Source organism: Piliocolobus tephrosceles, chromosome 11 (genome assembly GCF_002776525.5).
Source record: "Piliocolobus tephrosceles isolate RC106 chromosome 11, ASM277652v3, whole genome shotgun sequence".
Taxonomy (NCBI): Eukaryota; Metazoa; Chordata; class Mammalia; order Primates; family Cercopithecidae; genus Piliocolobus; species Piliocolobus tephrosceles.
Genome location: NC_045444.1, coordinates 81,739,391 through 81,752,471, shown reverse-complemented (window position 1 = coordinate 81,752,471; position 13,081 = coordinate 81,739,391). Strand labels below are relative to the sequence as shown.

Below are 13,081 nucleotides of genomic sequence, written 5' to 3'. Positions count from 1 at the left end.
CTTAGTCTTCAGATACATACTATAAAAAAAATTTCTTAAAAATATATTTAGATTTGAGGAAACCAAATTTGAGAATATAAGAAACAAACAAATACAAGTGAAATTCAGATTTTAAAAATCTTTTTTTTTTCTTTTTTTGAGATGGAGACTCACTCTGTCGCCCAGGCTGGAGTGCAGTGGCATGATCTCGGCTCACTGCAACCTCCACCTCCCGGGTTCAAGTGATTCTCCCCTTCAGCCTCCCGAGTAGCTGAGATTACAGGTGCCCGCCACCATGCCCCGCTAATTTTTTGTATTTTTAGTAGAGATGGGGTTTCACCGGGTTAGCCAGGATGGTCTCAATTTCCTGACCTCGTGATCCACCCACCTCGGCCTCCCAAAGTGCTGGGATTACAGGTGTGAGCCACTGCACCCAGCGGCTTAAAAATTTTTATACTGATTTTAATTCCTTAATGTATTCTGTTCAAGAACATTACCTGATGTTTCATAGGTAAAGATATGGAAATACATTTAAATATGATTAATACTTCACTGTTATTTATCGTGTTTTTAAAATGCACCACAATTATCTGAGAATTATGAAGCAGCTATCAGACATCTTTTTATACTTACTTCATGATGATGGTCATCTTCATTAAGATCTTTTCTCAAAGAAATTATTGCATTATTTTTAACATGTGGTGCTTCTCTCTTTCTAGTATGTCGAAGTTCCCCTTCATTATCAGGATCAAGATCTTGGTGTCCATGACCAGGATCATGACCATTACGTTCTGGAAGATGTACATGAGAATGACCTGGGTTATGTACACGATCAGGTTTGTGGACCCGATTATGCTCATACTGTTCACCCTGATCATGGTTAGGGGGAAAACCTGGTGTAATAACCTCAGAATTTTCATTACTTTTCCTCCCTTTTTTCTTCCTCTTTCCTTTCGGTAGTTTAACATCAGATTGTTCCTGGGTTTTATTGGTCTCTGTTGAAGGTTCATTGCTAGGCTCCCCACGCTCACTGGGAGTAATGGAATCGTTATGAAAATGGTGAGTATTGTTATGATCAAGATGATGATGCAAACGATGGTGATGACGTAGGCGGTGATTATGGTCATGCATATGTTTATCATCAGATTTTACAGACACTTCAATTGTCTCTTTCTCTGGATCACATTTATGGTTTCTTTTTGTTGATACACTGGTCACAGTTTGATTTTCTGAATTTAAATGATTATGGGAATGCTGGTGGTTATGTGAGTGAAAATGCTTTCCCTCTTGAACTGCCAAAATATCTAAGTGAGAAACATGATCGTGGCCAAGATCCTCATGATTAATCTCAACTACTTTTCTCTCTCCAAGGCCCAAGTTTGTTAAAAGTTTCTCCAAACCAAAAAAGGATAATCTTCCATTTTCACCATAACGCTCAAAAAGTTTTTCAATATAGTATTTTTTTTCATTTTCAGCAGCTTGCTTTGAAAATTTGCTTGGCTCCAATTCTGTCATTCCACGATGCTGTCTGTGAAGTGCCTCAGGGCCATGGTCATGTTCTTCATGGCAATGGTTGCAATGATGAAAAATAAATGTCAGCAAACAAATGAGGCAAAATTTTGTGTGCATATGTACCTTCATTTCTATTTTTCCTAAAGAGATTTAAAGAGAGAGACAGTATTAGTTTCTACCTAGACACATTCAAAACAATCATAAATTCTCTAGAAGTTGCCAATCCACTAAAAAAAGTTTCACTCCAATTCCTTCATGATAAAATATGTTAAGAATCAGAGAAAAGTGAAACTGTCATTATTCACAAATGGTAGAATTAATTATGCAGCATGCCTTAAAGAATCTTTAAGAATAAGTTAGTTTAGTACAGTTACTGCATATAAGGACAGTAATAAATTATATTCCTATATACCAGCAATAATTAGAAAACAAAACTCAAAAATAGTAACATTTACAGTAGCAAATAGCTAGGAATGTATCTAACCAAAGACATACAAGAACTTTACATATAAAAGAGAGAAATTATTGAGAGAAATATTATTGAGAGAAAATTATTGGGAGAAATAAAAGACCTAAATAAATGGATGGCTATATCATGTTATGATTGGATAAGCTATGTATCCAATACAATCCCAGTCAAAATCTCAGAAATTATTTTGTGAAAACTGATTAACTGTTTTTAATATTTATGTGGAAACAGAAAGGGCCAAGAATGGCTAAGATGTGTTCCTTGAGGAACAAAATTGAAGCATTCACTCTATGAATTATTAAAGATGCTGTGGTATTTGGTGCAGTAACTAACAAATAGACTAAAGGAACAGAAGACAAAAGCTAAAAACCAGAAAGGATGGTCTTTTCCTTGGTGCTTGGTCAATTAGGTTTCCACACAAAAGGAAATAATAAATAAAATCTGACCCTTACCTCACATCATTACAAAAATCAATTGCTAATAGCTCGTGAACATAAATCTGAAACAAGAAATGCTAAAATGATAAAGTGTCCAGAACTGTCCAGTTCAATGGTAGCCACTAGTCACATATGGGTACTTAAATTAACTAAAATTAAATTTAAAATGCAGCCTCTCAGTCACCCTGGCCACATTTTAATTGTTCAATAGCCACATGTAGCTAATGTCTACTACGTACACACACAGAACATGTCCATCACTATAGACAGTTCTATTGGACATGCATACTTCAAGAATCTAGAAATATAAGAGCCAATTACGTAGTTTTGAAGTTTTCCAGAATAGATGAAACTAATTTCATACTATTCTATTTAACCCATTATATCCAAAATATAACTTCAACATCTAATCAATATAAAAATCATTAAAATATTTTACATTCTTTTTAATACTATGTCTTTGAAATCTGTCATGTATTTTACACTTACAGCACATCCTAATTCAGTCTATCTGTATTTCAAGTGCTCAACAGACACATGTGGCTACTGGCTACTGTACTGGAAAGTGCAGATCTTGAAGATTTGGAAGACTAATTTTAAGACCTTCGAGACAGAACACAAAGTTGATAATACATTACAATGAAATTAAGAATTTATGTTTCATCAAGAGACATCCAAAAAAAAAAACCTAACTAAAAAGGCAGTCCGCAGACTGGGAGAAGACTACCACAATGTACATTAAAAAAAATATAAGGAACTTCTACACATCAATATGAAAATTACAATAAGACGACCCAATGAAAAAATGAGTAGGTAACTTGAACAAGCACTTCATAACAACAGCCAAACTGCTAAGAACCAAATGAAAAGATGCTCAGCTCAGAAGTCTTCAGGAAACCAAATTAAAATCACAATTAGACACCACTATATACCCCACAAAAAGAACTAAAATATAAAATACTGCCAATATCAAAAGTAGGCAAGAGTATATAGAGTTAAACGGAACTTGTGTACAATGACAGTAGGATTATAGATTGTATCTTCTGAAAAACTGTTCGGCAAGATCTGCCAGAAGCTGAAAATAAGCCTATGCACTCGCACAGCAATTTCAGTCTGGGGTATATGCCCAACAGAAATCCATGTACATGAATACCATCATGAATATTCACATAATCATCATTTACCACAGTCAAAACTTAAAAAAGGCTGGGCGTGGTGGCTCACACCTGTAATCCCAGCACTTTGGGAGGCCAAGGCAGGCGGATTACCTGAGGTCAGGACTTTAAGACAGGCCTAGCAAACATGGTAAAACCCTATTTTTACTAAAAGTACAAAAATTAGCCAAGCATGGTGGCATGTGCCTGTAAGCCTAGCTACTCGGGAGGCTGACACAGGAAAATCGCTTGAACCCAGGAGGCGGAGGTTGCAGTGAGCCGTGATCATGCCACTGCACGCCAGCATGGGCAACACAGACAGACTCTGGTCAAAAAAAAGAAAGAAAAAACAAATAACAACCACAACAAACACCTGATAAAAGCCTAAATGTTCATCAACAATAAAATGATAAATGAAACAGAAAAATCTATCACACAGGAATAAAAATGAAATTACAGCTTCATGCATAGATGAATTTCACAAATATTGGGAAAAAAGTGATAAACACCAAAGAAAGCAATATAATTCTTATATAAAGGTAAAAAGGAATAGAACTAAACTATGTGGGTTTTTTTTTTTTTTTTTTTTGAGACAGGATGTCACTCTGATACCCAGGCTGGAGTGCAGTGGCGCAATCAAAGCTCACTGGAGCCTTAAACTCCCAGGCACAAGTGATCTTCCCACCTTAGCCTTCCAAGTAGCTGTGTGTACCAACACGCTAGGTTTTAATTTTCTTCTTTCAGGGGTCTTGCTCTGTTATCCAGGCTGATCTCAAACTCCTAGCCTCAAGCACTCCTCCCAACTCAAATTCCCAAAATGCTAAGACTGAGGTGTGAGCTACCGCACCTGGCCATGATTACTTTTTGAAAGAAACATGGGGGTAATAATTGGGAGAAAACCAGAGTGGAGGGGATTGCAAAGTGTAATGCTCTTTCCTGACATCAGTAGTAGTTATGTAAATATGTTTACTTTGTGACAGTTCACGGCACTTATGCTCTGTGTACTTTCTGAACATATTCTATTTCAATACAAAGTTTTATAAAAATCAAACTGTCTTCACTGAAAACCAATCAAAAAATGTAATTATAAACAAAATTGTATGGTTTCTACAATTAAGTAGAACAAGACATAAAACCATCAAAAGGAAAAATCTATTAAGATGTTACTGAAGGACAGTAAAAAACTGCAAAACCTGGAGAGAGACATCATCTACATGATAGGTAGGATACATTGCATAAGGTATATAAAATCTTCCCAAGTATACATACAAATTTAATTCAATGCCAATTAAAATCCTCATAGCTGTTTGGTTTTGGTGAGACTTCAAAGCACATCCAAAAACTCATAAAAGCAAAAACCCAAAGACAATCAAAACAATTCAGAAGATTAGCAAGGTATTAAAGACATCTTTTTATAAAATTATACTAACAAAAAAACATAGAACTAGCACAGGGGGTAGATAGGCCAGTGGAGTGGAACAGAGTTCTCAAAGAGAATCAATAATATTGATTGTGAAAATGTTTCTTCCTCACACTATACACACAAGTCAATTCCAAGAACATTAAAAACCTATATGTGAAAAGCAAAATTATCAACAAGTTCTAGAAGAAAATGTAAGAGAATGTCTTTATGGTTTTGGGATAAGGAAAGATTTTTTAGGCAAGACACAAAGCACATATCATGATGAAAATTTCTGATTAAATTATTTTAAAATTACTCTATAATAAAAGACACTACAAAAAAAGCTTATAGGCCAGGCGCGGTGGCAAGTGCCTACAATCCCAGCTACTCAGGAGGTTGAGGCAGGAGAATTACTTGAACCCGGGAGGTAGAGGTTGTAGTAAGCCGAGATTGTGCCACTGCACTCTGGCCTGCCAGACTGGGTGACACAGCAAGACATCTCCGGGGAGAAAAAAAAAAACCAAAAAAGCTTACAGCAAGCCATATACTAGGAGATATTTGCAATGCATATATATAAACAATGTATATAAAACATCAGTATCCAGAGTATATAAAGCCCATATAGTAATAAAAAACTCCACTACTGCATAGACAACTATGAAAAGAACATAAAACAGGTTGGTAAAACAGCAACATGATGACTAATAATCTAAGCAATTCAAATCTAGATAAGGCTCTAAGACAGTAACAGGCAAAAATTAGTATATCACAATACTAGAAGTTAAGTAAAGGTCTAATACAAAGAAACAAACTACCTTACCTCTGGTGGAAGTATATATTGGTACAGCCATTTTGGAAAGCTACTTGACATTTATTACAGCCAAATATGAACACACTCTACAGCTCCCAAGTTCCACTTTTAATTGCCCTTGCGCTTAGGCATGCAAAGACACATTCAAGAATCCTTATTGGGGCCAGGCGTGGTGGCTCACACCTGTAATCCCAGCACTTTGGGAGGCCGAGGCAGGCGGATCATAAGGTCAAGAGATCGAGTCCATCCTGGCTAACACGGTGAAACCCCATCTCTACTAAAGATACAAAAAAAATTAGCCGGGCATGGTGGCGGGCACCTGTAGTACAAGTTACTCAGGAGGCTGAGGCAAGAGCATGGCATGAACCTGGGAGGCAGAGGTTGCAGTGAGCTGAGATGGCACCACTGTACTCCAGACTGAGTGACAGAGCGAGACTCCATCTCAAAAAAAAAAAATCCTTATTACAATATTGTAAATGTTTTTCTAATGTGAACTATTGCAATGACAGAATACTGAACCAAATGATTAAAACAGAGGAAAACTTTCACATAAAAAGAAATCAAAAGAAATGGGTGATTCTAGGACAATACCAAAAATCCAAGCACTCTCAAATTTGCCTTCTCAGAGTCTCAAGATAACCCTGCATAATCATATTCAAAACTGGAAGATTTATCTCTTTTAAAACATAATTTTTTTCTTTTTTGTTTTTTTCCCACAGAAATCCTGTTTGGATGGAAGGTTTAACTTCACGTCTCTTTTTATCCAGGGAGAAAAATATTTCCCTCAAGCCTCTCTCAGATTTCTCTTTACCTATCTTTGATCAATCAGGTCTCTACCACATGCCCATGCCAAAGCCAATCATTGGTTTACAGTAGTGTACAGTAATGTCCCAGGCCTTCCCATTCACTCACTGCCCACTCACTGACTCACTCACAGCTGCTTCCAGTCCTGCAAGCTCCATTCATATTAGTGCCCAACACTGGTGTACCATTTTTAAAATCTTTTATACTGAATTTTGACTCTGCCTTTTCTATGTTTAAACATACAAATACTTACTATTGTATCACAACTGCCTACAGTATTCAGTATATCAACAGGTTTGTAGCCTAGAAGCAACAGGCTATACTCTATAGGTTGGTGTAAAGGAGGCTACACCATCTAGGTTTGTCTAAGTATACTCTATGATGTTCACACAACGACAAAATCACCTAAGGTTGCATCTCAGAACATACCCAGCATTAAGCAATGCATATGACTGTATGTGGGAGAGGCAATACTCACAGAACATGCGGGAATGAGGCCTCAAGAGAAAAGGAGGTAAATAAAGAAAAGCAGGCCAGGTGCAGTGGTTCATGCCTGTAATCCCAGTACTTTGGGAGGCTGAGGCAGGTGGATCACCTGAGGTCAGGAGTTCAAGACCAGCCTGACCAACATGGTGAAACCTCATCTCTACTAAAACACAAAAATTAGCCAGGCATGGTAGCGGGTGCCTGTAATCTCAGCTACTCAGGAGGGTGAGGCAGGAGAATCGCTTGAACTCAGGAGGCAGAGGTTGTAGTGAGCCGTGATCATGCCATTGCACTCCAGCCTGGGCAACAAGAACAAAACTCTGTCTCAAAAATAAAATAAAATAAGGAAAAGTGGTCAACTGTGTAACCACTACTTTGCCTGCTACAACCTAAATGCTCATCATTAGAATAAATAAATATGGTATATTTATGTAATTAAAGATTACACTGCAGTTACAAATGTGACTATGAAGGACTGTGTATTAACATGCAAAAATCTCAGAAATATACTTTTTAAAATTGCACAAAGATACACGCTGTATAATTTACAGACAATTTTAAAACATGCAGAATTGCTTATTTGGGGGTATATATTCATGTAGCAAGAGAATATGGGATGACTGCATTCTGGAGAGTCATTATCTTTTCAGAAAGGGAAGGAGGGAAATCAGCTGATAGAGGAAGTACGCAGATTTAACTACGCTTGCAGTGTGCTATTTCTTTAAAAATGGGAAAGGGATCTAAAGTAATATGATAAAACATTTAATATTTGTTAAAGCAAGATAATGGGATTCGGGTTCTTGATTATTCTTCTACGTACTTTTCAGTAAATTTGAAGATACTACATAATTTGTATCAGTGGTTAATCAAACTGTCGTTGTGAGAGCAGCATAAGCTTGCTAGAAATCTGAAAGGCAAATTCCTGCATCCCACCCAAACCTACTGTAACAGAAACATTAAGGATAGGACCCAGCAATGACATATCCAGCCTTTCTAGTGAGTCTGATGCAAACTAGACAAAATTTGAGAGTGCCTATTTACACAAATAAATTAGCAATGACTTATCCAGCCTTTCTAGTGAGTCTGATGCAAGCTATACAAAATTTGAGAGTGCCTATTTACACAAATAAATTAGTAATGACTTATCCAGCCTTTCTAGTGAGTTTGATGCAAGATAGACAAAATTTGAGAGTGCCTATTTATACAAATAAATTACCAAGCACTTCCATTTCTCTAAAATGATACTTTGGGCTGGGCACTGTAGCTCACGCCTGCAATTCCATCACTTTGGGAGGCAGAGATTGGCGGATCTTGAGCCCAAGAGTTCAAGACCAGCCTGAGCAACATGGCAGAACCCTGTCTTTACAAAAAAACACAAAAAAATTAGTTGGGCATGGTGGTGTGTGACTGTAGTCTCAGCTATTTGAGAAGCCAAGGTGGGAGGATCATCTGAGCTTGGGCAGTCAAGGCTGCAGTGAGCCCTGATCTTGCCACTGCACTCCAACCTGGGCGATAGAGACGCTGTCTCAAAATAAATAAATAAATAATACTTTAGTCAATCTAATGTTATGATCTATCTGAATAGGTTAAGTTGAATTATCATATATGGCATATATAGGTTAAGCATTTTTTAAAATAGTCTATAAATCAATTCCAAAGCAGCATTAAGTTTGGGATTTTTTAAATCTTACAGTCTTATGGATAAAGTCACCATTTAAATTGTGTATCACTTTTACTTGTACACTAAGATGAAAAGACATGGGTGATTAAGGCCAATCACTGTTAAGCAAAGGAGGATACATATTCGTTTAGCTCCTGTTACACTCCCTGCAGTTACTTTGATTTTCCACTAGAAGATACTAATTAAAGGTGTGAGTGTTACTTCAGTACGCAAATACTATGAGGTTTCTTTAATGCATGTTATCTCACTGTCAAATGAACAGGTACCAGAGGTGGAAACAGGACATTCATATATACTGATCAGACAACATCAAATGAATGACTCCATGAAACACAAAAGCTGTAGATGATTTATACAAGCTTTAAAACGTCATTTGTCTCTATTTTTTAAATACATCATACTCTATTATGGAAAAGATTTTAAGAATCTTGAGTACTCAAATCATTTACATTTAAGAGAATATTATAGGAATACAAAGATACAAGCAACGTCATGAGGTAATATTAAACCTCTGCTTTTTTTTATTATTATTAAAGTAAATCATTCACTAACTTTGCAACTTTAGAACTACTATAGCAGATGCATGCTTAAGAATCATTTAGCCCAGGCATGGTGGATCATGCATATTATCCCAGTACTTTAGGAGGCCTAGGCAGGAGGACTGTCGAGCCCAGGAGTTTGAGGTCAGCCTAGGCAACATACTGAGATCTTATCTCTACAAAAAAACTAAAAAATTAGCTGGGTGTAGTGATGCATGCCTGTACTCCCAGCTACTTAAGAGGCTAAGGTGGGAGGATTGATTGAACTCAGGAGGGCCAGGCTGTAGTGAGCCAAGATCGCGCTGTGCCCTCTAGCCTGGGTGACAGAGCAAGACCCTGTCTCAAAAGAAAAAAAAAATGATTTAGATGAAATATGCATTTTGTTATCACAGGCTAAGCAGCTACTGATTCCAGAGACCTCTCTCAAAAGGTAGTGGTTTAAGAAATGGGCAAGTTTTTGTCTCTCTCAAAAAAAGTTCAAGATGACTACTCCATATTAAATCACTTGGATCTTTTAAAAAAAAAAAAAAGATGACTACTCCGGGTCTGAGTGCAGCTCTGCTCCAGTCATTCAGAGACATAACATTCTTACACAGTTGATATTCCAGCCAACGGGGAAAGATAAAGAATGTCCACGTTCAGAAGTTTCTTCTTCAGCAGCAAGGGAAGTAGAAGTTGCAGGCATCACTTCTCATCGCATTCCACTGGCAAGGGGTTAGTCACATGATCTCAATGGGCTAGGAGGCCAGGGTCTCACCAACTTATATTTCCCAAGCATTCCAGTAGATGTTAACAATCTTTTCCATCGACAGCATAAAGAAGATCTCTGAGGTGGAGACAGGAATGAGGGAAATGGCACAAGCCCACATACCACTCAATCCTAAAAACTGACATTTATAGGACACAGCTTTGCCCAAGCCAAAATATTCTATTACGTACGTCTCTTGTGTTTTGGAGTTCTCCAAGTTTTACGCATTAAGAATATGTTAGTTTTATAATTGAGAATATTTTTTCAGTTCAGCTGAGTTATCTCTACTGAAGAGCTCTACTAGGTGTTGTAGACATCAATAGATGAGCCTACTGACGAGAAATGGGAAAAGGGATTCCGGTACCTAACCAGCCGTGCCACAAAAAATTTATTTTCATCTTTTGCTGTTGATTTCCAATACATAACCACAGTTAAAAGCATAAGTATTCTATCATTGTATAATTTCTGCATTAAGAGTGGGGCTAATTTACAGTTAGGAACTTAATCATTGTGCTAATTATTATATTATTTTGAATGCAAATATTTTGCTTTGGATGCAAAGAAAAAATGAGGTTCACTAATATTCTCTTGTATTTAAGATTAAAGCCAGAACTAAATGTGTAGTGAAGTGACTATACTTCAGTGTGGGGAGTGACTGGGCAGAATCATGAGAGGAATTCTGGGTTCCTATTAATGTCTTATTTCCTTACCTGGGTGCTGGGTACATGGTAGCGCTTCACTTCATGAAAACTACTTGAATTTTACACTTAACATTTGGGTACTTCCCTGTAGCTGTGTTATATTTCATCCAAAACTTAATTTTTATTCCCCACATGAAGTTTATTCCAACCTTCAGTTAGTAAAATCAGTAACACCAGTAACACGTAATTTCTAGAAACACATCCATACTTAGTAATACTCAAAGGAAAAAGTGCTTTTTCAACTTCTTATTTTGAAATAATTTAAGATTCACAAGAAGTTGTAAAAGTAGTTCAGAGTTTCCATGTACTCTTTCCCCAATTTTTCCCAATAACATCTAACATAACCAGTACATGTTCAAAACTAAGAAACTGACATCAATACTATTAACTACAAACCTTATTCAAATTTCACCAGTCTTTTACATAAACTTTAAAAAATACTGTAATAGAAAATCAATTTTTTAACCAGAAAAAAAATGGCATTTTTGGTAACAAAAAGATATTGCTTAACAAAATACATGGTTACACTTAAGAGAAAGGTTAACTAGATCCTTAAATGAAAGGAATTAGGGTGTTTGCTTCAGCAGCATATATACCAAGATTGAAACAATACAGAGGAGATAAGCACAGGCCCTGCACAAAGATAACATGCAAATTTGTGAAATGGTCTATACTGCTAAATGTTCTCACCACAAAAAAAAAAAAGATATGTGAGATAATGCATGTTAGCTCAATTTAGACATTCCACAATGTATACATATCTCAAAATACATGTTGTACATAATAAATATATACTATTTTTTTCAAAAAAAAAAAAGGAATTAGGGTTGATATTCTCCATAGCAATTTCTCCTGTAAAGTCTTACAAAAATCTTTTTCACTTTATTTTATTTATTGAGACAGAATCTTGCTCTGTCACCAGGCTGGAGGGCAGTGGCGCGATCTCCGCTCACTGCAACCTCCACCTCCAGGGTTCAAGCGATTCTCCTGCCTCAGCCTCCCAAGTAGTTGGGACTATGGGCATGTGCCACCACGCCCAGCTAATTTTTGTATTTTTAGTAGAGATGGGATTTCACCATGTTGGCCAGTATGGTCTCGATCTACTGAACTTGTTATCCACCCACCTCGGTCTCCCACAATGCTGGGATTACAGGTATGAGCCACAGCGCCCAGCTCAAAAATCTCTTTTAAAGGCATTTATTTATTTTTATTTTTCATATAGAGATGAGATCTCACTATGATGCCCATACTGGTCTCAAATTCCTGGGCTCAAGGGATCCTCCCACTTCAGCCTCTCAAACTGCTGGGATTACAGGTGTAAGCCATCATGCCCAGCCTACAAAAACCTTAGTTATAGGCTTTGCATTGTAGTTTTGCAATGTGTAAAATGCCAAGCTACAAATTTAAAAGTTTTTAATAAAATTAAACACCTAAATAACAAATTCAGTAGGAATATATACAAATGGCTAACATTACAAATCCTCCTACAGATATTTTGTCTTAGACTGTCTTTTATTTCATACAGATGAACATAATAAAAATGTAGAATGTTTGAGATTTTAAAAATCCTCAGGTATATTTCGCTAAACAATGTTATGTATAAGGAATCTGAGACCCAGAAAAGGTATCTAACGTGTTTAAGCTGTTATTTCAAGTCTGTGGCATTTCTCTGACTTGAAAGACAGGGGCTCTTTAGTCTACTACAGGAGCATATTTGTAAATTTTAAAATCAGAATACTTTGAGATCTTTATTAAAGTCACTCATCTAAAATACACTACAAAGACTTTTTTAAGGGAAAAAAACTGTCTCTTAATACTACTTACTCAACAGAAAAAAAAACAAAACATTGTGAATAAATTTAGATTACTTAACAAAATGACTGTCTGACATAGTAAGAAAAATAGCAGATAAATACTAAAATAATCCTAGTTTCAACTGCTGGAGAGGCCAATCAACTTAGTAATTTTTGTTTGTTTGTTTTCGAGAGAGTCGCTGTTGCCCAGGCTGGAGTGCAGTGGCACGATCTCCGCTCACTGCAACCTTTGTCTCCTGGGTTCAGGCGATTATCCTGCCTCAGCCTCCTGAGTAGCTGGGATTACAGGTGCCTGTCTGGCTAATTTTTGTATTTTTAGTAGAGACAGGGCAACCTGAACTCCTGACCTCAGGTAATCCGCCTGCCTCAGCCTCCCAAAGTGCTGGATGTGACCCAAAGTGCTGGGTGCGAGCGACAGTACCCAGCCTGATCAATTTAGTACTTACTACCTGTGTGTGATCTACTTAATTCATTTCACTAAAACCAAAACCAACAACCAGAAAACAAACAACCAACCAACAACCAAAGGAAAATGAAGACCAAA

At 36.9% G+C, this 13,081-nt stretch overlaps 1 protein-coding gene and 1 non-coding gene across 6 annotated transcripts in view; one reads left to right on the top strand and one right to left on the bottom strand.

Annotated features, from left to right (window-relative positions):
• SLC39A10 (solute carrier family 39 member 10) overlaps positions 1-13,081 on the bottom strand; it is an 82,168-nt gene that overhangs the window by 56,562 nt on the left and 12,525 nt on the right. For 3 of the 5 annotated variants that reach the window (XM_023217937.3, XM_023217929.3, XM_023217919.2), the window contains exon 2: positions 613-1,631. In XM_023217937.3, coding sequence (XP_023073705.1) covers positions 613-1,620 — 1,008 coding nt within the window. In that variant the 5' untranslated portion in view covers positions 1,621-1,631. Of the gene's footprint in view, positions 1-612; positions 1,632-5,773; positions 5,985-7,046; positions 7,155-13,081 lie in introns of those variants that run through there. The other 2 variants (XM_023217946.2, XM_023217911.2) reach the window with 2 other exon arrangements.
• On the top strand, positions 11,299-11,401 carry LOC111549319. Its single transcript, XR_002733692.1, has one exon. It is a non-coding gene; the product is annotated as a U6 spliceosomal RNA (small nuclear RNA).